At 33.0% G+C, this 24,818-nt stretch overlaps 5 protein-coding genes across 11 annotated transcripts; 3 read left to right on the top strand and 2 right to left on the bottom strand.

Annotated features, from left to right (window-relative positions):
- The first annotated feature begins 1,395 nt into the window (after nucleotides 1-1,395).
- On the top strand, nucleotides 1,396-4,510 carry LOC113849664 (LIM domain-containing protein WLIM2b-like). Of its 2 annotated transcripts, none has more exons than XM_027479726.1 (6): nucleotides 1,396-1,672; nucleotides 1,901-2,128; nucleotides 2,544-2,643; nucleotides 2,740-2,774; nucleotides 2,876-2,965; nucleotides 4,146-4,510. In XM_027479726.1, exons 2-6 carry the CDS (start codon nucleotides 1,994-1,996, stop codon nucleotides 4,359-4,361), a joined length of 576 nt encoding a protein of 191 aa, XP_027335527.1. In that variant the 5' UTR covers nucleotides 1,396-1,672; nucleotides 1,901-1,993; the 3' UTR covers nucleotides 4,362-4,510. The 2 variants fall into 2 exon arrangements, with proteins under 2 accessions (XP_027335527.1, XP_027335526.1); XM_027479725.1 differs by having other exon boundaries at nucleotides 1,898-2,128; nucleotides 4,146-4,503.
- A 1,014-nt stretch (nucleotides 4,511-5,524) lies between these two features.
- LOC113849193 (uncharacterized protein At2g39910) lies at nucleotides 5,525-9,189 on the top strand. Of its 2 annotated transcripts, none has more exons than XM_027478904.1 (7): nucleotides 5,525-6,178; nucleotides 6,288-6,374; nucleotides 6,533-6,723; nucleotides 7,460-7,655; nucleotides 7,923-7,987; nucleotides 8,532-8,633; nucleotides 8,882-9,189. In XM_027478904.1, the coding sequence occupies exons 1-7, from the start codon at nucleotides 5,621-5,623 to the stop codon at nucleotides 9,039-9,041; spliced, it is 1,359 nt and encodes a 452-aa protein (XP_027334705.1). In that variant the 5' UTR covers nucleotides 5,525-5,620; the 3' UTR covers nucleotides 9,042-9,189. The 2 variants fall into 2 exon arrangements, with proteins under 2 accessions (XP_027334705.1, XP_027334706.1); XM_027478905.1 differs by having other exon boundaries at nucleotides 8,885-9,158.
- A 70-nt stretch (nucleotides 9,190-9,259) lies between these two features.
- Nucleotides 9,260-15,472, bottom strand: LOC113849194 (probable sugar phosphate/phosphate translocator At3g11320). Its single transcript, XM_027478907.1, has 6 exons — nucleotides 15,319-15,472; nucleotides 15,016-15,185; nucleotides 11,467-11,937; nucleotides 10,848-10,951; nucleotides 10,510-10,738; nucleotides 9,260-9,790 (listed from the first exon to the last, which is right to left on the bottom strand). Exons 1-6 carry the CDS (start codon nucleotides 15,365-15,367, stop codon nucleotides 9,644-9,646), a joined length of 1,170 nt encoding a protein of 389 aa, XP_027334708.1. The 5' UTR covers nucleotides 15,368-15,472; the 3' UTR covers nucleotides 9,260-9,643.
- A 2,151-nt stretch (nucleotides 15,473-17,623) lies between these two features.
- Nucleotides 17,624-19,090, top strand: LOC113851439 (immediate early response 3-interacting protein 1-like). The gene is made up of 3 exons (XM_027481922.1): nucleotides 17,624-17,656; nucleotides 18,110-18,358; nucleotides 19,020-19,090. The coding sequence occupies exon 2, from the start codon at nucleotides 18,114-18,116 to the stop codon at nucleotides 18,345-18,347; it is 234 nt and encodes a 77-aa protein (XP_027337723.1). The 5' UTR covers nucleotides 17,624-17,656; nucleotides 18,110-18,113; the 3' UTR covers nucleotides 18,348-18,358; nucleotides 19,020-19,090.
- A 338-nt stretch (nucleotides 19,091-19,428) lies between these two features.
- Nucleotides 19,429-22,794, bottom strand: LOC113849484 (proline transporter 2-like). 5 transcript variants are annotated; one of them, XM_027479419.1, is made up of 7 exons: nucleotides 22,442-22,786; nucleotides 21,721-21,945; nucleotides 21,507-21,601; nucleotides 21,172-21,361; nucleotides 20,490-20,614; nucleotides 20,162-20,377; nucleotides 19,429-20,066 (listed from the first exon to the last, which is right to left on the bottom strand). In XM_027479419.1, the coding sequence occupies exons 1-7, from the start codon at nucleotides 22,536-22,538 to the stop codon at nucleotides 19,689-19,691; spliced, it is 1,326 nt and encodes a 441-aa protein (XP_027335220.1). In that variant the 5' UTR covers nucleotides 22,539-22,786; the 3' UTR covers nucleotides 19,429-19,688. The 5 variants fall into 5 exon arrangements, with proteins under 5 accessions (XP_027335220.1, XP_027335224.1, XP_027335222.1 ...); XM_027479421.1 differs by having other exon boundaries at nucleotides 19,453-20,066; nucleotides 21,721-21,948; nucleotides 22,445-22,790; XM_027479422.1 differs by having other exon boundaries at nucleotides 19,453-20,066; nucleotides 21,721-21,899; nucleotides 22,442-22,788.
- Between the last annotated feature and the right edge of the window lie 2,024 nt (nucleotides 22,795-24,818).

The following is a 24,818-nucleotide window of genomic DNA, read 5'->3' as shown; positions in this document are numbered from 1 at the left end:
TTTTTATTTTTAAAATTGAATAATTTTAGTCCTATTGTGTACTTTTTCAATTTAAAATCTTTAATTTATTGTTATTGTTATTTTATTTAATATTTATGGTTGATAACAGATTTGGGATAAATTTTATTTTAAAATAAAAATAAAAATATAATTTAGCTTGCTTCCATTGTAACTTAAACTTTCTTAAATACTTCAGTGTTGAGCACATCATAAAAAATTAGAAAAGACAAACTTATCACACGTACAAAGATTGAAATATATACTTAAGCCTGTTATTTTAAAAAAATGCTAACAAGTGTGAAATGTCGTTAAAAAACTAATTAAAGAATAAAAAGTAAAACTATTTTATTTAAATAATATAAAAATATTTTATAAATTTTAATACATTTTAATATAATATTTAATCAACTTTATTATTTATTAAACTAGTACCAATGTCGTAATCACTATTTAATCCTTATATTTTTTTCCCAACATTTCCGATGCATCTGCGAATGTATTTTAACAATTTTTTTAATATTTGACTCCTTTAAATAAAAGTAGTATTGAGAGAAAAAAACAGTGTTTTTATGAATCTCTTTTTTTGGTAAGAATGTGAAATTTGCAATTTAAAATTGACATTGCATTAATCTATATACCTACTCAATCAATTCTCATTATGCCGACCAATTTAACCAGCAAAGCAACCCATCATGATCCATCTTCTCGTTAATGCTCTAATTTTCATTGGAAAATATTAATGTCTGGGATTACATAATTAATAATTATATTTTCATTAAAAATAATATTTGTTATGCTAATATATTTTTAAATAATAAATTATTTCTTAATAAAAAATAATTACTTTAAATATTTAAACTTACTAATTTAACAAAACTTTCATTCATTTTGCTTTTAAAAAAACACTATTTTGTATGGCTAAATTGAAATTTTATCATTTGATCCATTGTTTTTTCTTTTTAAACGATATTTTTTACAAACAGTTTTGTTTATCTTTTTTTCATTTTTAAAATTTATAAGGATTGAATGGAAATTTTAAGATATTTATGAAAATTAAATGAAAAATTTGTCACATTTTAAATGGATTAAATAAATAAAATAAAAAAAATTAATTTTTTTATAAAAGAATAATTTTAAAAAATAAAAAACGTGAATTCAAATAAAAAGATTATTAAATCATATTATTTTGGTAATGGTAGAAACATTTTTACTCCTCGAAATTTAAGTCTTTTTGTTATAGGAAAAAAGTTAAAATTCTTCTTCAATAATAATAATAATAATAATAAAGTTTAAAGTCTACTAATTTTCATGCTGGTTCTTGGGTTGTTGCCCATGGACCATAGCATTGAGACAGGAAAAAAAGAAGAGTGATAGTGGATTCTACCGAACGAATAAAAAAGTGTTAATGGAGCCAGCAAAGATATTTACATGTTTCTTCCCAACAGTTATTTGCAATGAAAATCACTTCACTCTCTCTTTAGTATGGTGACCATCACATTATTTTTTCTCATTATATATTCAAAGACATTCATCGTTCCAGCTCCTAAGTCCTAACCTCACCCTCTTCTTCCATTTGGGTATATCTTTCGCCCTCAAAATTTCATCTTCAGCTTTAAAGTTCAAAGTTTTAGATCACAACAACACTCCCGTTTATACGCTTTCACCGATCCAGGTATGTTCTAATGCTAAAATACCCACTTTGACTATGTCAACTTTATAGCATTTCATTTCCTCTATACATCCACATCTATTCATTTTGGTAACGTTTCTCTCAACCAAACAGATTCACATAAAGATGTGTTTTTTAGCTTTAAAATTTTGACCCTTTCTAACCATTTGCTAAAACTGCTTTCTACTTTTGTTTTTGGGTTGTTCTTCATGTTTTTGGTTCATCTAGCAGTTCAAGTTTGAACGAGAAAAGTAGTTTCTGAAGCCGATCTAGTACCTTGGGAATTTGAAGTTGGTGGTGAATTTAGATCTAAAAGCCACAGCAATGTCTTTTATTGGTACTCAGCAAAAGTGCAAGGCTTGTGAGAAAACGGTGTATCCCGTTGATCAGCTTTCTGCTGATGGCACTGCTTATCATAAAGCTTGCTTCAGGTGCTCTCACTGCAAAGGAACATTAAAGGTGTTTTTTTTTTCCATCAATTTTTGTTTAATCTATTTGCTTGCTTTGTTAGGGCCATTACTGATTTGATGGCATATCAATATTGTTCTGCATTCTCCAAACTTGTTTCATATTTTTATTTGTTAGATTTTGCTAAAGATCCTTGCTTTTACTTGATGCTGCTTTCTTCCATGAGAGTTTTATTTGACCTAAGTTGGTAAACTAAAAAACAATTATATACATGTATTCACCAGAAAAAAAAAATGAGGTGTGCATACTGAAAGTAAGATTTTTGGAGTGTAAACTATTCACTAGATTACTGTAACAACATAGATCGGTTCCTATTTGGGTAATGCTGAGCACCTTTTGTGGTAACATTGGAGTGTCTGAGGTCAAAATTTTTCATGTACTGTTATTGATGATCTTTTTGTTTCAGCTAAGTAACTATTCATCAATGGAAGGTGTTCTTTACTGTAAGCCTCACTATGAGCAGCTCTTCAAGGAGACTGGTACCTTCAGCAAGAACTTCCAGTCACGTATGTCTTCTTCTTTTTCTTATTTGAGGATAAAGCTATGATTGTGATTTTTGAATCAGATTCATCCTTAATTGGCCATATTTTCTGTTTGAACAGCTGCAAAGCTATCTGACAAGACAACTCCTGAGCTGGTAAAAATTTTAATTTTGCATTTTTCAAACGTCATTGTGATAAATAGGTCTATGGAATTCAGTATTACTGAGTGACTATTGGCGTTTTCTGTTTATTCCAGACAAGGTCCCCCAGTAAAGCTGCGAGCATGTTTTCTGGGACACAAGAAAAGTGTGCTACATGTGGCAAAACTGCGTATCCATTGGAGAAGGTAGGATTAAAAAAATCTCAGAAACAAATTCATTGATGATCCTGTAGATTATTTTTCCTATCTAGATCCTCTAGATTACTAGATTATCCTTCTTCTGTAGCTGTATGATGCTGTGTGAGTAACCAAAACATTTAACATTGTTATGTCTTTCTGAAGTTGTAAGGGGATAAGTGGAGCACAAAGAAGGTTGGAGTAAAATGCCTTTTTGTCCTTTTCTGAAAATAGTGATGAGTTTTGGGCTAAAAAGCACATGTAGTTGTTTGACCTTTTGCTTTGGCTGGTACTCATGGTTCTGTGAAATCAAGCAATATGTGTTACTTCCTCCAAAAATATCATGTGCAAAATAATAGGACTTTCCTAATTTGAATCGTATTTTCTATTTGGACCACAAATAGACTTTGGTGTGGCTTCCTTGTGTTGTTTGGAGATACATGTGTAGAGAAAAAGTTCATATTTTGTTTCTGTTTCTTAAGATGATGAAACCTATATTTTGATTTTGTAATTCTTGTAAGTCAAGAAAACTAAAATTGCATTTGCTTATGAATAACTGGTATTTCTTCCACTCACAAATAATTATAATAAAAAGGAAATCCATGCTGATAGTGAGTACTGAGTACTCACTGAGTAGTGACATATGATTAGTGACTTGGTTTGCCAAGTTGATTGAAACCGGAGAGGAAGTATTCCTGTTGGTATTTCCAATCACTACTAGATCTGTAGTACATTATTAGGCATTTTGTATGGGCAAATTATGGTTGTGGTAATAAATATCAACTTCTAAAGTGGTTTTAGATTCTTGTATCAGTTTATTCTAATTGAACACATTCTTTTAAACATATTTTTCAACACATTTCTTGTAAATGAACTAATCATAGAATATATTGAAGAGTGTCTTCGAAAGAGTATCTTGTTAGCATTTTTCTTTTTTGTCATTATGAGGTGAGAGTAGACTTTATCTTCCTCTCAAATTCAAACTGGGGGTAGCGCTCTAAGAAAACAAATCTCTGATTCAAGTTAGCAAAGGCTCATTGACTATTTATTATAATTGAAAGCTATAAATTATTTGTCTAATTGCATGAGTGAATAAATCTAATTACTATACATCTGCAGTTAAGCTGGATTAGAATTTTCTAGTTTTCTTATTACGATTTATAAATATATATCTTTTATTTGAGTGTAGGTAACAGTGGAAGGCCAGGCCTATCACAAATCATGTTTCAAGTGTTCACACGGTGGTTGTCCCATAACCCCATCAAATTATGCAGCCCTTGAGGGCATTTTGTATTGCAAGCACCATTTCTCCCAGCTTTTTAAAGAGAAAGGAAGCTATAATCACCTTACTAAATCTGCATCTATCAAACGAGCAGCAACATCTGTTCCAGTCCCAGAATCTTGAATGTTTCATCCCTTTTATTGTTTAAATATATTTTGGTATGTCAACCAAGTGTTTGTATGTGTGCCTTAAATTTTTTAATTGTTCTCTTGTGACTTCATCCTTTCTGATTTTTTTTCTCATATATGCGTGGAGTGCAAATCTTGTGTGGTTTATTTTTATCCATTGCACATTCATAATTGACTAATGAGAGCGTGTTTTGAAGTTTTCTACCGAATGATATTTTATGTTCTTATACAATTTTTGAAGATTGAGACATATTGGGGTTTTGGTATTTGCAGTGGGTGTTATGATTGATGTCGTTCGAAAAACGTTTTGTTATAGTTTCTCTAAAATCATTATCATTATTTATACAATTATTATAAATGAAAGGCAGAAAATCGGTACTAGCATTGCAATGTTTGAGGATGTTATTCTAGAAAAAATGATCGTTTAGAGAAAGAAGTTTTTAAATAGTTCGACTGTATTGTAATGCTTTTTAATAAAAAGGTTGGTATTATTCTGAAATATTAGTCATCTAGTGATATTATTATTCATCAATCAAAGATAAATGATAGTTGTTGACGACAAATATCATGATAAAATGATTATCATTAGAGTTAGCGATAATTTTTCATGATTAATAGTCGTACTCAACAAATATTATTCTTTAATGTTTTTGACAATTTCTTTTTTGGAAAATTCATTTATGAAGGATTTAACTTTTAATTTACGCCAAATGATGAATTAAGCCTTTCATATAGCGATAGCAGTAGTAAAAATATGAAAATACTGAAATAAATCTATATAAACTTTCCGTTTAAGAAATTGAAAATGAGAGACACATATAAAAAACAACACGAACATCATATATCAGACTAGTAGACTAGTTTTTTTTTATATATAAATATCGATTCATAATTCACATTTTCTAAGTGAATGCTTTGCTTTCCACATTGTTTCTGTGGTTCTCTCAGTCCTACGTTTCTCGATCATCAGCTTTAAGGAGATTGTCTGGAACTGTTGTTTCAAGTCATTGATTTTTATTTTGCGGTAAATTTACTTGTTTGAATTTGATCAATATTATGATTATGATAATTACTATTGAAAATAAGAGCGTGTTTTAAAATTACGTAAATATAAGTTCAATCAAACAAACGTCCACAGATAATAACTTATTCGATCAATACTACAGATAACTTACTACGGTGTCGTTTCGAGAAAGCTGGAGAGTTCCCGTGCCGGTGGTGTTGTGGCGGAAGCGAAACCCTAATTGACGACAAATGTCGGAACCATCGTCATCTTCGACGTTCCGAAACCTTCTCCTTCGTTCATCGGCCCGAATCGCAGAGTCTCTGGCCACCATTCCCTACACTCCACACCAAAGCTCCAACGTCTCCGTCAAAGCATTTCTCGAACCCCTTCTTCAAACCACAGACTCTTCGACAATTGACACTTCCATCAAAGACTTCACTCTCGCCTGTGCTCTGCTTTCCTCTTCCACCTTCGACTCATCGCCACTTCTCTCGTGGATTCCCATTCACCTTTCCTCTCTCGCTACCTCTTCCTTTTTCGAGCTCTCCCACGCGTACCTCGATGAATTTGATGAGAGGAACTCCCAGAGGCTTGCCGCACTGGGTTTGAATCGTGACCTTGTTCCTCCCGAGAAGAGGTTGATGCTGGAATTGATGCCTCTGGTTTTGCCTTTTCTCAAGGAAAGGATTAAGGAGAGTTCCATTGATAAGTGTGATGAGACTGACGAGTTTTCTGCAGCGTCTGCAAGAGCCCCTGTTGGCTTCGCGATTCTCGCTGCTTTTCAGTTTAGATGGTTTGTTACTCAGGTTAGAGTCTGCTAGGGTTTTGGTAATTTGATTATTTTTATTTTTATTTTTTAATTTGTCTATGCCGAGACATTGAGATGTTGAAGGTTTTGAATTGGTTTTGTCACAGGTTGATGATCCTCATTTGGGCAAGTTGTGTGGATTAGTGATTCCTTGTGCACTGACTGCTGTGGATCATTGGTCGCCGGCGGTGAAGGTACGTGTCGTAACTTGAAGCTGGAAATGCTCATGGAAATTGTGGTGTTTGTTTGATTTGAGATTGTGATGTAACTTGGGAATTGCAAGTTTATGGAAGGGAGTGGAATCTGAAAATAGTTTGCTTGGTGGTGACTCTTTTCTATTGTGTGATTTCAGGGACAGGGCATGATTAGCCTCAGGCATATTGGAAAAAATGTGCATGCTACTGAGCTTGGTGGGTATGTGGATGTGATTCTTGATGCCTGCTGCCAGAATACTGCCTCTGATGATGAGATATGGCACCATGTGGTTGAGGCGTCGGTAGTTCTCGTGACTCTTACTCAGAGGGGTAATCCACGCAGTCCGTGGTATATTGATGTGTTTCCTTCCTATGTTCTTTCCTGTTTAGATGTTATAACTTTGTAGGACTTTGTAAAGATCTTCACATGTTAAATACTATATGGTCGTAGGGAATTCTGGCAATTGGGTTTTTGGCTAACTGAATAAGCAGGAAATGGGTATTATTTATCCACAAATTTCTACATCTTTATGCACTCGGAGAATGCATTTGGTTGTTGACTTTTGTCCAGGCTGAAACTTGAAACATAGTTTTCAGAAGTATGGTATATTGTAGGACATGTTGATTATACTCCACTAGTCCTGATTCTTTTCACCTGATTATTAGGAAGAGGTTAACAAATTACATAGCTTCATTTTTATGGCAAAGAAAGTTTTGGCTTGTAATGGATTGAGGGAGCAGGAATGTTTTTAATCCCAGCTGATATTTTGTTTGATTAAGTGGCTGTTGATCTCATCAAGTAGAGAGTCAATACTACCATGGGGGCAGATTTCAAATGTTATGGGTCACAAGTGAAGAATATTATTTACCACTTGAGAGGGTGTTATATTTTTTTGGACAAAGTTGTATAAATTTCCCCATAAGCCATACTCGTTTAACTCAGAAAGTGTTCCTCAATATCTCTGGTCTTAGAATAGTAGGCTATTCTCATGTTCAAACTCTCAGCTCTTTGGGTATAGGATGTATGTTTTTTTATTGGTCAATGATGAGGTTTCAAAGTTATTGTTTTTTGGCTTATCTCATAGGTTTGAAAGGATGCTAAATGAGATGTTAAGTCACTTGGAGCGCCAGCCCAGAAACAAAGAGCGCCGCATTGCTTGGCTTAAATATATTGATTCACTATTTAATGGAGTTGGTCTTATGCTTTTAGCTCACTTCAGGCGCATTTTCCCATTATTTTTTCAGTGGATGCATGCTGATGATAGTGATACCATTATTTTGGTGAGGATCTTTATATGTGTTGAAACTTTGGAAAACCCTTTTTAAAGTTTATCTTACTGGACCAAAATCACTGGCTGTAACTTGCAATGTTGAAATAGATGTACACTCAAAACAGTTGAGATTATTTTAACATGGAAGAGATTTTAGCATTGGCAATCCTTTCTCATTATATGGTTTTGACATGGATGAACGAATATGCAACTTTGATCTTTTAGTATTTGGTAAAAAGAGAAAAGGTAATTTCTTTGATATGTTGCTATTCTGCAGGTTCTAAAATGTACTTACATAATTTTGAGACTGACGTGGATAAGGAACTCACCATATGTTGCAAGGTGATATAAAAAATTTCAGTGAAATTTTTATTTCAGATAAATGTGGCATTGAAGTGTTATCATCATCATGAATATTATTGTTAATGTTATTATTATTATTAAAGATCACGTTACACTGTAATTATCTGATGTAAATATTGTATCCTTAATTTAATTAATCTCATGATTATTTTTTTTCCCTTGCTATGATGTGATGTTTGTAACTTTACTTTCATTTTAGATGTTTAGAAAAACAGAGGGTCTACACAAGAAGATGGGGGCATGACTTACTGATGTTACTGTTTGATATTTATTTCATCAAGGAATGATATATGTACTCATATTTTTCAATGGTGATCATCTTGGCATCCAATTCTGGAGCTTGATTAGTTCCTTATTTCGTCTATTGACAGCCTAGATTGCATTTCAGTTGAACACTTTCTGCATCCCTTTTCCACTTACGTGACTGAATCTTGGCTATGTGGATATTAACAGTTCTTTATCTCTTATCCTGCATTTGCCTTGTCTAATCTGATTCTTTTGGAGCACATGATTTGACTTTCAGATTGGTAGATGAACTTGCCCTTGTGTATAAGGAGGCGGCATTAAGAACAGCTTGGGAAGAGATTAGAGAAAATATATGTCAGATACTGATCCTACTTCAAGAGTAAGGCTTCGTTTTTGGTTTATTTTCAACAAGTGATAATATTTTCATCCCAACATTTAGTCGATGCCTTTCTTTTGTACCCAGAAGCAAAGGTTTTTGGTTTATTTTCAACAAGTGATAATATTTTCATCCCAACATTTAGTCGATGCCTTTCTTTTGTACCCAGAAGCAAAGGTTTTTGGTTTATTTTCAACAAGTGATAATATTTTCATCCCAACATTTAGTCGATGCCTTTCTTTTGTACCCAGAAGCAAAGGCCTGCATTTTAACGCAGCTTGGGACAAGCATCGATCCGATCCAGACTTGGTCACTCTTGGTCTGTCATTAAGTGGAAGAAATAGTTCTAACCTCGATACGGTTCCTTCAGAGGATTGTCGACAGCAGGGTTCGGTACCCGTTCAAAATTGACAAGTTGACTATGCATTTCTGATTATTTCAGTGTACCACAATTTGAGTTCTTTTAGGTGCAAGTAATTAACAAGTTGAAATCTTGGAGCGTAAATAACAAATATGTAAAGCTTGTTTTTGTGTTATATTCTTTGAATTTATTTGTTGTCATTATCAAGTTCAAAATATGTCCAATGATATTAAATAAATTCACGACACCAAGGAGTTCGACAATGTGTGAAATGTGAATTTTATCATTAATAAACAAATGTAAAATTGTAAATAGTGTAAACAATAGGTGTGTAGATATCCAATTTTACAACTCTTTCCTCTAAGAATAAATGATAAAAAGTACTCAATTATCCCATCATAGGCGAAGTAGAGACATTAGTCACTTATTGCAACTTTTGTACTGTGGGCTATTTCTGCATCATTGCTAATACAATGAGGAACTCGTTTAAAGAGGCCTTCCGTGTGGGGAAAAAAATTGTATATTAGAGTCAGAAATCTGTGGATTCTGATCACTAGAAGCTAAACAAATTTGCCTCATGGAATAGTGAGGTGGTCTGTGCAGTAACGAAAACAAAATATTGTGAGTTTGCTGACTTCCCAAGAATGATGTATCACTTGCTTCGCTTTTTGGCTTCACTATAGAGTATAACTCCAAATACTGTGAGCGCGTAACCCAGCATTCCAGTGACTGATACTGGGTTTCTAAATATTAGAATTGAAACTACTACCGCTACAGCCCCTTTAGCATTCCCTAATACCTGTGCAAGCCAACTTAGTTAAAGTACCAATATAATAATAATGAGCATAAATTAACGAAAAGAAGAATCACTTAAAGCAAAGGTCAAAATCAGACTTAAAGAAAAATGCATGTCTTGCCACCAGTCATCTGCTTGTATCCTCATTTGAATCACACACCTTTCATTAATCCAAAAACATTCGATGATATACAAACCCTTTGAAGATGAAAAACGAAAAATTGAAGAGGAGTTTGTAATAGGCGTACAAGCAATGTTTAAAAATACTGGACTAACACTAGCTTTAGAGATCCAGCACAAACGTTTCAGAGGCATCCCCTGAATTTGATATTGCAAGAGCTATTTATGAAATATCTGATAATCACAGAATCTAAATTCTCCTCTTTACTAGATACTGGGAAAACTGTGTATAGGATGTAAAAATTCAAATGACCAGAGGTAATTTGTTATCAAAGAATCTCATTTTCAAATGAAAAAATAAAATAAAATAAAATAGTTGGGGAATAAAATAATTCACCCCCACAGACAAATGACTACACCAAAACTATGCTGATACTGTGATACATATCTTGTGATTTGATAACAAACTCATTTGACAACCACCAAAATTTGATGTCCCAACTAACAACATATGAGACAAAAGATAGTTTGTTGGAGTGAAAAATTAAATTTCGAAAAACAACGAGGAACAAAAGGAAATTTGAATGATTGTGACGACTTACCTGAAGGGTCAGAGCACTGGTATGTTTCGTGACCAAAAAATTGGTCAGGTTGACAAAATATGCAAGTGACGAATTAAATAGCAGATACCAAATGATTTTGACATCATCTCTGGCAAGAGCCAATGTGATGCCAACCACATTTTCTTCCATTATAAGCGTTGCAGGAAGGAGGAAAACCACAGCCATTGGAGCCATGTAAAGTAGAAGGTTCATAGAATTCAGCTTCTCTCTGATATACAAGAAGGACGTCAATACTCACTTAAAAATATAACTTGAAAACCAAAGTACAGAGATAAATTGATCATTAATGAATTGATCAGGTGTTTCTTAATCCTTACCCTTCAGAAGAAAGCAAAATTCCTTGTAGCACTGATTTTAGGGCCCTAGCAGCTGTAGCAGCAACACATATGATAAATCCAAATAAATGAAAACTTGGTTCACCCTGTGACCAAATAGAGAAAGAAGAAACACATATCAGACGCCAGGGTATGTTATTTTCATTTAACCAATCAATGTCACTTGAAGAATATATCAGAGGAAAAAGATCTACCATTACTTAAATTGGACATTAAAAAATTAGGTAGCATGAACTGTCTCTCACCAAAAGATGAGTTTGAGTCAGCAATATCCTAAAGCACATAAATTCATTTTTTTTTAAATCATCAAACTGGTGACACCAAACAAGTCTAGTGAACACAGAATAATACAAGAGATGAACAAAACATTTCAAGCGGGCATCCGGAATCACATCTGAAACAAACCTAAACTACACAAACGACGATCATATAAAAGAACAACTAACAAAATAACAAAGCATTAGAATATTGAAATCCAGAAGCATTGAGCATATTCAACAATATCCAAGTGGCAACAACAGCAATTGAAAATTGAATCAAAATCACACACCTAAAAGTGAAAAGAAGAGAATAACAAGGGTGTTTGTGATATGTGACATACCCCACTGGCAATGATGACCCCAGTAACAACAGGAACAAGGGTGAGATAAGTGAGCCAAGCCTCCCTCTTGAAGGTCATAAGATAAGCAAAAACAGCAGTGAAGAAAGGCGTGGTGGCACCAATGGCTTGATTGAAAGACACAGGGAGGTAACGTAGTGATATGTTCCCAAACACAACAGAGACACAGAAAACAAGGCTGAGAGCAGAGATCTTGAAGAACTGCACCCTGGATCGAATGGTTTGCAAGGGCACCACCTTCAACCACGCTATTGCAACATAGCTGAACAAAGAACACGCTGTCATGTGACACATGGTGAGAAAGATCGGGTACTTGAACCCATAGTTGCTGAGCAAGTACTTGTTCAACAGAAGCACCCCAATGTTGGAAGAGTACCACGATGCCACCAACCCAAACGTGAAGAAACGGTTCGAACCCTTCATTCTCTCACCTTCAATTTGATCTCCGGAACCCTGTGATTTCAGAGAAAGACTACTTGGTTAAGGGTGAGGGATCTGGGCATTGGCGTGGCTATGCCCAAAGTGAAAAACAGGTTAACTTTGAGGGGGAAAATAATAAAGGGGTTGACTTTACAAGGACAAGCCATGGATTTTCAGATCCATGGCTTGGGGTCGGAGAAATTAAGCAACAGAAGGGGAAAGAGAGTGGTGGGTCACGTCGAATTAAGGGGAAAGGTCGTGTTTTTTTGAGGATGACAAAACAGAAAATGTGTGTGTTATGTCCCTGCCAGCTTCTGCAATGAGAACTACAGAAAATGGAACTAAGACGGAAAGAGGAAAGAAACAGGATTTAAAGATGCAGACCACAGGATGTAATAATATTAATGTTATATTTATTATTATTGTTATTATTATTCTATTGGTAAACCAATAAACCATAAACGATCGCCCTCATTTTCCTGAACTGTTTTATTTTTCAATTTTATTATACACCTTGCAGTTACTAGTACAGTGATCTGGGTTGAATTGCACCGTTTACTCGTTTCCTCTTGTAATTATGGTATGTTGTACGTTACAAGAAAAGTGTAAAGAATAGGAGTTAAAGTTGGGAATAAGTTTGATGATATTAGTTGATTGTAATGTTGTTTTTTTAATTAACTTGGCGTGATGGTGGAAAAAATTATCCTAATAGGATCAGTGTTTCCTTTCCTTGTTACCATTTTTTTGTTATTAAAAAATAAAATGACAGGCACTAGTTGTATAGTCAACAAGCTGGATGGAAAATTTCGAAAGGTTCTCCATGATGTTTGTATATAAGCTAAATAGGGTACAATAATAGGGTAAGTGTTACGGAATAAAAAGATGCAAGAATCAAACAAAAAAAAATTCTGAAAAAAGATAATAATTTCGTAAGAAACAAATCAAGGAAGAGAATCGTATTTTGGAACTTGAATAAACAAGAGAGTGCACGATCCATGATCCACCCACGATTTTGGACAACTGGACCGGTGAGTGTGCGTGACGAGTGGCGTTCAGTGGATTGGAATGGAAGAAAATTTATTAGAAGTGCAGAATTAGTCCAATTTAGGCGCAAAAATTGGACTAGTAATGTAGCATATAGCATATTATTTAATGCAGAACGCAACGCGCTAACCATGTTAGGCACAGAAAGTTGACCAAAAATAAGAAAATGCAAAAGCACGTAAGGTAACAAGGGCCGTCCAAACGCGGCCTCGTTTGTTATCTACGTTCTTTACTTTTGTGAAAACAAGAAACATGACTCACAAGGGGTGTGGCATGTGATGTGAGGCACGGTTTGTGAAGTAATCTCTCTCCTTCGTCCATGCAGAAAAAACAGGATCATGCAGGGAAGACCATGCTTGAAGTTGGTGGAGTCTAAAAGCCTTAATCAAATTTTGCTGTGGGAACTAACATCTTCAACTTGTTTGGTTTTGGTGGAAGCTAAAACAGTAGTAAGTGTGCACATTTGGATTTTTTATAGCGTTGGTTCTGTATCAAAATCCACCATCGACTTAAAAGTGAATCTATTTCAATGCTACAAGTTACTGTTTTCACGTTAAAACGTGATTTTATTAAGTTTGTAAACATGGACAATAGTTATGGATTTGCATCTACTTAAACGTTACTGATTGTAGTTTTTGTGTTAGATTCGAATCTGCTAGTTGATAAGTGGCATGCATTTATGGTAAGTCCCATCCTTAGTCTATGACATTGTACTGAGATTAGTAATTAGAGAGAACTAATGGAAGTGAAGAGAAGTGATGGTCCAATAAATGTATGTGATGCCTCAAAGTTCGAAGTTGTTTTCAGATCCTCTATTTGGATATAGAAGCATTTTTATTTTGTGGACCCTGGCATGTTTGCGATGCTTGCTGCAAATTGTAACTGAAATGTTGTTTTCTTCCTAAAATTGCCTTGTACAACTTCACTGTGTTGAGAAAAAAAAATTATAAAAAGAACCGTGTCCTTGCTAGATTTAAAGGTGACCATTGGGTTCATTCATATAGGATTTTGATACGTCTAGGATTGATTGGGTGCAGTGTGGGGACCAAGTGTAAAGAAAAAAAAATGGATGCAAAATGTGAGGACGAGAAATATTGGCTGAGTAGGATATTTTGGTTTTGGGGTAATTAATATGGGAAAGATGTTTCGGAGAAGAGCAATAGAGAATCCAATCCTTCATGGACCATATTTTAATGTCAGCCTTTGGGCCCATTTGGCCCGGTCTTGAACCCTTTTTTTTTATTCCCTTTGGTGAAATTAGTGAATGAATACTTCATGAATATATCATTGTAATCACAATTTACTAATTATCGTAAATTTGAGAGTTAGATTTTTAAAGAAATAATAAAATAAATATTTCACTTTTTTAGTTAAAATATTTATTTAATATTTGTAAAAATAAACAAAAAATTGATACACTAAGATTATATTAATTTATTATTTTATTTTAATTACCAATTTAAAAAATTAGCTTTCCATTTTTGAAAGAAAAAAATTCAGCTCCCGAAACATAGTTTTAGAATTTAAGATAATGAAAATATCAATCAACTCTACTAATTTTTTTTTTACGTGGAAAAGAAAACAAAATAGTAAACTCGCATATGATTGTGTGATACATTTATTTATTATTTCTTTGACACACTTGTGGTTCATGTATAATTTTCAATTATACACGTCTTATTTTGTATTAATGTCATGTAAAATTCATTTAACAAAAAATCGTGTTGTTAACGTTATATAATGCATTTTAAAAGCACCAATCCAACTCATCATTCCTTTGTGCATCCAAAAAAGACACAAAGCAACAATTCTTGCTGTATAAGTTGACGTAAGTTAATAACTGCATACTATATTACTATGATAACCCATAATAAAAATGATTAAATAAAGACTTAAGATTTTTAATCGAAATGAAAGTGTATTTAATTATATTTTAAGCATACGTGTGAATTTATGTTTGGCCCAAAGACTTTTCACGTTGGAGTTTAAGTTTTATAATATAAGATTAATTATATATTAAAAAGGAAAAAAAATAGAAATAATTTAGGGTATGAAAAGCTCGCAAACCTTTTGAGATGGCCAACCATGAGTGATAGGGATGGCTGCTCCTTCAGATACCTTAACAACAGCACTTCTATTCCCATATGAATTTGATGAAGCAAACAATGAAACCCTTTCGATCCTCCAACTGGGTAAGATCACTTTGTTTTTTGCAACATAGAGTTGCTTCCCCCTACCTGAAATTAACCCACCAAACTCATCAATTGACAGAAACCTAGTACATCTGATCATTTGACTTCGCTTGGTTCCTAGGAAAACACAAAGTAAAAGATAGTGGTGGGTGAATTTGGTAACATAGTAAACACGTGCCATTTATAGCTATTGCAGTTGCTGGAGCAGTAACCGCAATCTGAGCCATTGAAGAAGCAAGTCCACGAATCTAGCTAGCTGGAACAGAAGAGAGGAAGAGAATAATGGAGTGAGAAGACAGGGAAAGTTGAATTTCAGGTTTGAGAAGAGAGAAACAAACAAGAAAGTGAATTTGGGCAATGAATGAGTACCGATTCATTATAATCAAGGATGATGGCGATGTTTTCCTTGTTCAAAAAACGTATGGATAAATTAATTAGCACTTTTGCAGCAGACACAATTGCAGAAAAAACATAATAAAAAGTGTCATAAAAATTGATATTAACGAAAAAATGTGAATCTGTCTAAATTATCTCACAACATAAATAATTATATCGTAAATAAGTTAATAGAATTATTTATTTCATGAGAAATTTACGCAAAATGGAATAGTATTATTCTTATTATTAGACATAAAGACTAATTGTTCTGCAAGGATGGGGCAATTTCGCTCACAGGATTGTTGATATAACTACATTGGTAATTTCATATTAATAACCAATAATGTAGATATAAAATTAGGTAAGAAGTATATTGGGTTATAGTAATTAGAGGGGCCAATGGTTGATGTGTACAACTTTTGGGAATGAGATTTTCATGGAATCAAGTTGGCAGCAGAAGATTGGTCTATGAAGATTCATATGTGAAATTATTTCGCGAATAGAGATGAAGTTCCTTTAAGTGGGCCATCTCCTCAGATGGATATTCGAATCTAGCACTTCTTCACTCTTGGATCTTTCTGGATTTACCGTTTACTCCTCCCATGGTTTCAAAATTGTAGTTTAAATGAATACTTAGTTATGTTATTTGTGAAGACTTTTATTGTGATTTTTTTATTTATTTATCCCATATTTAAGATTTATGAAACATGGTAATTTGAGTCTTTATAAAATTATATGATATTTGATTCACATTATATATATGTCGACATATCAAAGCATTGTTAGGTCCAATGTTCTCCATGGAATTGAAGATGCAAGATATGGGTATTTTTTATTTTCCAATAAAAAGCAAACCAGTGGTTTAGCCAGGGTCAAAGTTTGGAATTGCAGAGTGTGGTGTGTTGCATCCCCAAACCCCAATCCCACCAAATCAAAAGATTATACAAATTATTTGATTACATTATTGTCTACCATCTTCAACAATCACTTTTGACATCTCAACAACACGAGTTAGTCAATGGGTCACATGTCAATTGTGTTGTGAGACTAGGAACGTGAATGTACAGGCGATATAATGTTAAAAAAAATTAACTTCTTTGGAATAAAAGAGATGTCACATTCATCGCTGGTTTAAAATAAACTGTTATATGAATATAATTAACTTTAAATCAACAATGATTATATATATAATTCATTATAATGGTATGATAAAATTTTACACCAAATAATAAACATGGTGCACTTTCAAATTTCAATTGTAATTAAGTATTGGGGTGAGAAAGACTTTGTTCATTCGTTATATTTTAAAATTTTTATGTAGGGAGCAGATCATTAGCTATGTGCTAGCAAAGTAAAACAAATCAAATTTCCCAGAGAAAAAGCTGTGGGGGGAGTGTAGAAGGTGACTGATTGAGTATATTTTGTTCACATAACATGCATCTAACGAAATCATCGTGTTAAGTTTGCAAATTAATGAGTCAAATATTTTGATTTTGCTGATTGTTCTCAGCAATTTGTTCGTTAATTTTGTTACTAATGAAGTTTCAAGAAATTATTTGGACCGCCAACTAAGCTTCTTTTATTAAGATGTTTGTATTGTTAATAATAAATAAAGAAATATAGAATTGCAATTTGAAATTATATGTATATCTATGTTGATGATGGACTACCTGCCATTACAAAGGGCCAATAGATGATAGTGAATGTTACATAAGCCAAAGTTCACATAATTAAACAAAATACGTAATTATAAAGATTGGAGTACCAAACCTCAGTTCATTGACTTGAATGATTACTGAATTGAGAAATTTCCAAACAAAATTGTTTATTCCTTTGTATTATAGCATGCATGGAATCACCAATATTGTGGCATAGTTTCATATAATAAGGGCATTGCACATTAGTCTTGGGCTTATTTTTTGCATAGTGGAGCCCAAACTACTGAGGGTTTATAATTGGGCTTAGTGATCCAACACAAATAGAGGCATTTTTATAGCCCAGGTAACAGGGCTTTCCTAAAGAAGCAGAAAAACGGTGCGTTTTGGTCAGATTTGGTTCTCCTTCCTCGCATGGTTCGCGCATTGGACACGAGCATGGTCTCTCTCTGATAGTGTTTCATCACTCCGTTCCGTTATCAGGTTCTGGTTGTTGCATTCTTTGTCAGATCTAGGATTCCGTATCATTCTCATTAGTCTATTTTGCTGCATTGTCTGAATCTTGTTATGTTTCTGCTATTCGAATATCATTCCTTTTTTCACTTACGATCATCATTTACTAATGTCTGTGCCTGATTCTGTTAATTTTTTCAACAATGTTGTGAAGTTATTTGTAGATTCTATGTTAAAATTTAATATTTTGTTTGTTTTATTTGAAATTTGTTTTATGAATTTTTAGATGGTGCAGTGCATCCATATTTGTGGAAATTTAATAATTTTACAGTATATGATTTTGAGGTGCTCCATGAGATTGTAAATTTGGTAATAAGTATCTTCAGTTCAGTTCCCTGGTAATGGAAGCATCCTATGTATTTGTTCTTGTTTGCAATGGATGAGTATGTGATAGGCATAGGGTTGGATTTGTTTGCAATGCAGGGAAATGGGTTTGTGGACTTTACTTGAGGGGTTTCTGCTTCTTGCAAATGCGTTTGCAATATTGAATGAGGATCGGTTTCTTGCACCAAGAGGATGGGGCTTCTCAGATTTCTCAGGTGGAAGGACAAAGTCATTCAAAGGGCAGCTTATAGGTCTCATTTATGCAACTCAGTACCTCAGAGTTCCTCTCATACTTCTCAATTCCATCTGCATTTTTGTCAAGTTGGTCTCTGGATGATGCCTCTCAAGGTCAGATCTCTATTTTATTTGTTTTATACATGGTTATTCATTATATATTCTTTTCGAAATAAAAAAATAAAAAATTCGAACAAACATATGCTGTTATGGTGTTATCAGAGTGCCTTGAACCTTAATATGTTCAAATGATGAAGAAAATACATGAAAAGGGACTTTTTTTTTCAAAGCTGAAATCTTTTTTTTTCCTTGAAAGTGATGTTTTAGAGCCATTCTTATATATATTTTTCTGGCATCATACTACAGCCTCATACGCTATGTATTGACTTTATACACATGACATATATACATGAGCTGGATTTAGTTCATGATTCTTGTGACGTTCTGGTTGTTATACACTTATACATCAGTATGAAATAAGTGCTGAATTTTGGTTTGGTTTGGAATCATGGTATCTGAAGTTCGTGAGTTGGAATCAGCCAACATTGATAATTAGGAAACTAACGATGTAGTTCAACGAAATCAAGCTAGAGTAGCAAGTAAACGTGTATCTACCTATCTCTATCTCTTCTCTACCTTTCTGTTACAAAATTGAGAGTATTTAATTTATTTTCTTATTTAGGGAAAGGAAATGACAATAGCATGGTCACATACATTAGATTTGTTTCTTGAATATTTTTATTTTTTTACCGACATCTGTTTCTTTTACATACAGATTCTGGCGTTTTTGTCTGATGATTTCAGGAAGGTCTTTAAGATAGGCAAGTTTGGCAAATCGCATTGTAGGAATATCAGTTGAAGTATTTGTCGAGTTGTTTTTTTTAGATATCATTTATCGGCACAAAATAGTGTTCCGTACAATAGTAACATACATAGTCTAAAATGAGGATATTATTCGGTGTTGTATTTGATTAATTGAATTGAATATTGACCATCATTTCTCATTTTGTTTTAAGTTGCTTCTTGCTTACTTTACTTGATCATACTGATGCTGCTAGGGTTATTCCTACGACTATGATATGGTCAATTTCTTAACTAGCGCCAAGTATGTGTATACGGTTTCAAGTCATCAATATTGACCATCTGTGCAAGTTCTATTCAACAAAAGAGGACACATTAAGATAAAAAATACAACTAAGCACTTATTCAATAAGCTCTTTATAAATGAGAACTAATGACATAAAAATTTACTAAAACAAATTAAAGAGTTTGAGACACAAACTATTTTCACAAGCTCCTCATAAGCTATTTCTAACCTTCCCCAAATACATATTAATACAATCTTCTGCTAGAAAACCTGCTCTTTATTTTTGGTTATTACAATGAAAAACATAAGCACTAAACATATAATGTTACAATTGCTGAAAAAATCGAATGAATCTAATCACAAGTCAGCAAAAACATGGTATGTTTTGGAGTCTACGGCTATGAGCCGTAAGGCTGAAACTGTTGCTGCAAAAGACAGCATGCCAAAGAAACAAATGTTGAGCCAGTGCCAGGACTTTTGTAAGAATGTCAGTTTTTCCTTCTTTGCCATAAGGTACATGTGATTTGCAAGAATAAATGTAAGGGGAAATGTGCTCATAGCCCCTGTGAGGCTCATGAAATCTCCAAGGAATGGCAGGAAGGCGGACACAAATGTATTGAAGGCCAGGTAACCACCTCTTACCACGATTCGAAACGACAAGTTTCTAATATTCAGTGCGCTTCCTTTGATCCCATATTTAGTATCCAAAAACTCGTACATTGGACTCGCAAATATCTAATAGAAGCAAAACAAAGATTACTATTAAGCCAGGGAAATAATTTATTTAATACGTTTAAGAGTAGCAAATATTCTAGTTTAGATGTATATACATGCAATGCAATGACTGATTGAAGAAAAGCTGTAATGTTGGCCAAGGCCTTCACCCAGACTGGACCATTTACACTATTCAGTAAATACACAGCTGTGGAAGATCCATAAGCCCAGTATCCTATAAAGGCAATCAGGTACAATGGTAGAACCCCAAGGGTGAACTGAAAGTACAGGGCTTTCATCATGTTCTTCACAACTGGCTGCTTAATCGTTGCCTGCAAGTTATACAACCAAATAAACTCAATTTCTAGAGCACATAATGAAACAAAAGAGAATTATATATTAACTAAAAACACAAAGTACGAAAATTTACAAGTTCTGTGTTACCTGTATCTCAGGAAGCATGCCAGTATTATATGCGAACACAAGATTGGCACACGCTCCAATTGTTGAAAATACTTTACTTGCACCACTTCCCGGAATGCTGTAATCTCGAGCTGGTGAATGTAGTCCTGATGGTATTGTTAGTTAGTTCACATCTTAAACCATACGTATTAAACTTTACAAAGCAAGCATAGAAAACCATAATGCAGGTCAATTTTTAAGAATAGATGTCTATTTCATATGACAAATTTGACAACTTCAATTATTATATTTTTTATATTCATTTTTTATCATCCCTTTTTTCTATATTCACCTCGCTTTCTTCAACTTTTGATTTTTAGACACTCAAACAGAGTCAACACCCATTTAGCACCTCTCATCTTACTTTCAATCTCTTTTTATCACATCTATCATTTCTCTTTCTTCTATTTCTCTCTTTCATGGGTTTAGACACCCCAAGGGATATCTTCAAATTACTTTCTTCCTTCCTTTCCTCTTACATTATCCATCACATTTTTTATTTTCCCACTTCGCCTATTTCACACCAAATGGGTGTGAAATGATCATTTTCCTTGATTACATCCCCATGACACTCCTCTTACAGAACTGGTGATAATTGATAAAATTGTTAACAAGTTATTGTATGATTAATTTGCAAGAACGGACGCAAGACACGAGCTATTACCATCTTTAAGCGACAGCACAAATGCTATAATAATATATACTAAGCTGAAAACTGTTGAAAATCCCAGCCAAACTCCAAGAGCTGAGAGGTGAGGAATACAAATGGCAAACATTGCACAGACAACTCCACCTATGGCTATACAATATGGAAGCTTCAGCATTCCATCATCCCTAAACAGAACATACGTAGCCTGCACAGCATAACAACGAAGGGAACAATGATTCAGAAAAAAAAATAATCTTAAAGAATCTGTAATGATCAATGGCACAGCACGAAGCAAAAACAGAAAAGGGAACAGCTAGTAAAGTTATACTTTGTTCTCAAATCTCTCTTACTTTCAAGGCTGAACCGGCCAGAATGATGTAACCAGTATTTATCATGAAAAGATTGACATACTGCATACCCCAGGTGAGAGAATACGCTTTCTTACCTGCAATGAGAATGAAATGAACATAAGCGGCACTCATCAAAATAACATGACAGAACAGAACATAGGGGAAACTAGCCAGTTGTTTTTCCTCTTTGTGCATTGTTATCCTTATTCCTTACCATATATAGCTCCTGCAAGATCCCTATATCTAATGCGCCTTGTCCCTCCATATTCATGGAGTTTAGCAATTAGAGAATTTGCATAGAGTGATGCTACAGTAGCAAGAATTAGACCAATCACACCCCCAATCCAACCCAGGGGAACCATGACTGTCCCGGGATATCCAAGCACATAGGCGCTGTTTATTCCGGTGGTAAGCACAAAAGCCACTTGAAACCATGAATCTGCTCACATACACACACAAACACAAACAAGGGGAAAAATCCAACAATAAATTGTCTTCAATAGCAGATAATTCCTACAGAAAATCTTGATAGTTTTCCATTTCACTAAACTCCAATGTTAATTAATACCACATGCGCCACTTATTGAGTTACAAATCATACACCTCTCGGCTTCATTCTAAATTTCCAACATCAAGCACAATTCAACTATAATAAAAACAAAATCAATACTAAACGATGAATTGAACTCAGACAAGCGATGGTTGAGCAAAGTCAAAATTGAGACAAAAATCTAAACTACTAAAGTGCAAGTCGAAACATTGACTCCGATGTAGACAACGTAAATACAAAAGGGTAGTTCTAAAAACCGTAGGTTTTTCCAAAAACAATAGTATTTGTCAAAAACCACAATTTGAGGTTGTTCCAAAAACATTGGAAATATCGAAAAAATTGCATGTGCGATGAGAATGAGTGAATGCCACATAGCATTACGAACCACTACTAATCTGATGTGCGGTGTCTGGGAGTTCAGCGTCCCCGGCATCGTGGTCATAGTGCTTATTTGAGTTGAGTTCAATGTCTCCTCTACCCATTGTTGAATATTGTGACACGAGCGAGCACCGTGACGCTAAGCTTCTCCTACACCAAAACTAGCCTAGCGCGAAAAACAGGTACCAACACCCTTCTTTTATATCTTCACGATAACTCTCTCCTCTTGGCTATTCAAACCCAATAAACAATAACCAGCCAATCATTTTTCCTTTTATAGAAAATTTGGTAATTACTAAATACCAATTTCTCTTTTTTCTCACTATACTTAGTATTTCATACCATTTTAACCTTCTACTCAGGTTTATGCTACTATACTTCTCGTAAAATCAGATTCTGTCGTATTACTTCACTCTCTTCAGAAAAGGTATTTATGATCAATTTTATTACTATTATATGTTTAATTAATTTTATTTTTCTCTTATTTTTAATGGTTGTTATGTTATTTGTTAATTTATCAATGCAAGAGAAATTATATGTGAAAAAAAAAAACCCTTTCTATGAGTATTTTGAATTTTAAATAAACTTTATAAATGATAATAAATTAAATAGAATTTAATGAGAATGAAATTATTTTGAAAATAAGAATTTTAATTTATAATATTTAGGTTTTAATGTGACGAACAAAACGAAGAGCAAAAACAATATATATATTATAAACACTTGAATCATTTTTGGTATTTTGTTTTGTCTTGCGGTGCCGACGTGCATTAATGAGGGGAGAGAGAACACGTACTCACGTAGCCATCAAATAGAACCTGTGTTCCAAAATACGTTCAGTTCAGTGTGTGGACGCTTCTGGGACCCATCCACCACCACTAGCCGTCATCTTTGTTCTTGGTATGCATCCATGCACCAAATTTTATCTTTTCTCAATTTAATTTTTGTTTAAACTTTTAAGATGCTTGCTAAGTAAATTCTAGACAATATTTTATATTTTAAAAAATTAATTATTTATTGTATTTTTTATATATTTTATGAATTAAATAAAATTTATATATTTTTAAAATAAATTATTAACTTATTTATTTATTATATATATTTAATATAAAATTAACTGTAATAATTATTTTAAGTGTAAAAATATATAAAATATCTTTTTAATTTATAAGATTCTGTAAAAATTATCAATTTTTAATAATTAAATTTTTATATAAGAAACTATCTTTTAAGTTTTAATAAATTATGATTTCTTTTGTGATGAATTTAAATTGAATTAAAATTATATAAAAATAAGTCTAGTTTATAAAATTATAAGGATGCAAAAGACATTAACTTATTATAACTTAATTTATTTCTATTTCTAATTTAATGTCACTCCTCGTTCGTCCATCAAAAGGACATTCTTTTATAAATAAATAATCTAACAAACGTTGAGTACATCTTAATTTAAAGTATTTAAAAAATATATTTATTTTAATAAGACTATAAGTTTTATAGAAATTTATTAATTTACATAATTTATTTTTACAACAGAGTAAGGTTTTCTTGTTCCGAAAACGTGTATTTTTTATTTTTTTTCATTGATGTTATAATCCTACCAAAAATATCCAATAGGTCGTTCTCATGAATTGCTAACACATTAAACCGTTATAGTCATATCTAGCAACTTGTTTTGTGATGACCACACTGTACACATTTTTTTTAAGAGAAATAAATGTTTATATATTTACTCTCATCTAAATTTGGATAAGTTGTATTTAAGTGTTCTTTTAAAATAAAATAGGTATAAAATAAGAAAGTAAATTTTTTATTAATTTAAATTTAATTATAACAAAATAATAATATTTTGTTGAGTTAATAATAGTAAAATTTTATTAAAAAGAAAGATATTTATTGTATTCTTATAATTTTAATATAATAAATATATACTTTTTTATAAAAAAAATTATTTATAAATATTTAAACTCAATTCTTAGAGTTGAGATAGGATTGAATTTAATAAAATATTATTTTATTTTATATTTTTATTTAAATAAATTAAATTTAGAGAGATGAATAGCTTTCTGATTTTCAACGAGCACTTTTTTTGCTCCATTGGACGGTGAGCCTTCATTTGGTTCAGAATAAAAAGAACGTAAAGTATTATACTTATTGGCTCGAAAAAGTTGGAGAATTTTAGGAGAACAAATTGATCGTACAATTCAAAATGTTTTGCCAAAAGAATTGTGCGGTGCTAATCAGCACTACCATTCTATCTCTCTTTTTCGCTTTTCATTCCCTTTCCTTTGTTATTATCTCTTCGCATGAGCTTCTTTTCTGATTAAATTGAAAAGAATCAATGATTAATGCAAATTTTCGTACGAAAATAGTTATATTTTTAT

This window comes from Abrus precatorius, unplaced genomic scaffold, assembly GCF_003935025.1.
Source record: "Abrus precatorius isolate BTA unplaced genomic scaffold, Abrus_2018 Scaffold9, whole genome shotgun sequence".
In the NCBI taxonomy this organism is placed as follows: domain Eukaryota; kingdom Viridiplantae; phylum Streptophyta; class Magnoliopsida; order Fabales; family Fabaceae; genus Abrus; species Abrus precatorius.
Note: the sequence above shows the minus strand (reverse complement) of the source record. Positions and strands in the feature narration are given on the sequence as shown.

Bases quoted from the DNA above. Each gene is read 5' to 3' on its own strand.
- LOC113849484 (XM_027479421.1), bottom strand. From the start codon at position 22,538: ATGGGTAGAGGAGACATTGAACTCAACTCAAATAAGCACTATGACCAC. The intron at 21,602-21,720 runs GTAAGGAATAAG...TTCTCATTGCAG, and splicing joins TCTTGCAGGAGCTATATATG to GTAAGAAAGCGTATTCTCTC. The intron at 21,362-21,506 runs GTAAGAGAGATT...TATGCTGTGCAG, and splicing joins TGGCCGGTTCAGCCTTGAAA to GCTACGTATGTTCTGTTTAG.
- LOC113849194 (XM_027478907.1), bottom strand. From the start codon at position 15,367: ATGGCTCAGATTGCGGTTACTGCTCCAGCAACTGCAATAGCTATAAAT. The intron at 11,938-15,015 runs GTTTGCGAGCTT...CTGAAATCACAG, and splicing joins ATGGTTGGCCATCTCAAAAG to GGTTCCGGAGATCAAATTGA. The intron at 10,952-11,466 runs GTATGTCACATA...ATTTGGTCACAG, and splicing joins GGGTCATCATTGCCAGTGGG to GGTGAACCAAGTTTTCATTT.
- LOC113851439 (XM_027481922.1), top strand. From the start codon at position 18,114: ATGGGTTTGTGGACTTTACTTGAGGGGTTTCTGCTTCTTGCAAATGCG.
- LOC113849193 (XM_027478904.1), top strand. From the start codon at position 5,621: ATGTCGGAACCATCGTCATCTTCGACGTTCCGAAACCTTCTCCTTCGT. The intron at 6,375-6,532 runs GTACGTGTCGTA...GTGTGATTTCAG, and splicing joins ATTGGTCGCCGGCGGTGAAG to GGACAGGGCATGATTAGCCT. The intron at 7,656-7,922 runs GTGAGGATCTTT...GCTATTCTGCAG, and splicing joins ATAGTGATACCATTATTTTG to GTTCTAAAATGTACTTACAT.
- LOC113849664 (XM_027479726.1), top strand. From the start codon at position 1,994: ATGTCTTTTATTGGTACTCAGCAAAAGTGCAAGGCTTGTGAGAAAACG. The intron at 2,129-2,543 runs GTGTTTTTTTTT...TTTTTGTTTCAG, and splicing joins ACTGCAAAGGAACATTAAAG to CTAAGTAACTATTCATCAAT. The intron at 2,644-2,739 runs GTATGTCTTCTT...CTGTTTGAACAG, and splicing joins CAGCAAGAACTTCCAGTCAC to CTGCAAAGCTATCTGACAAG.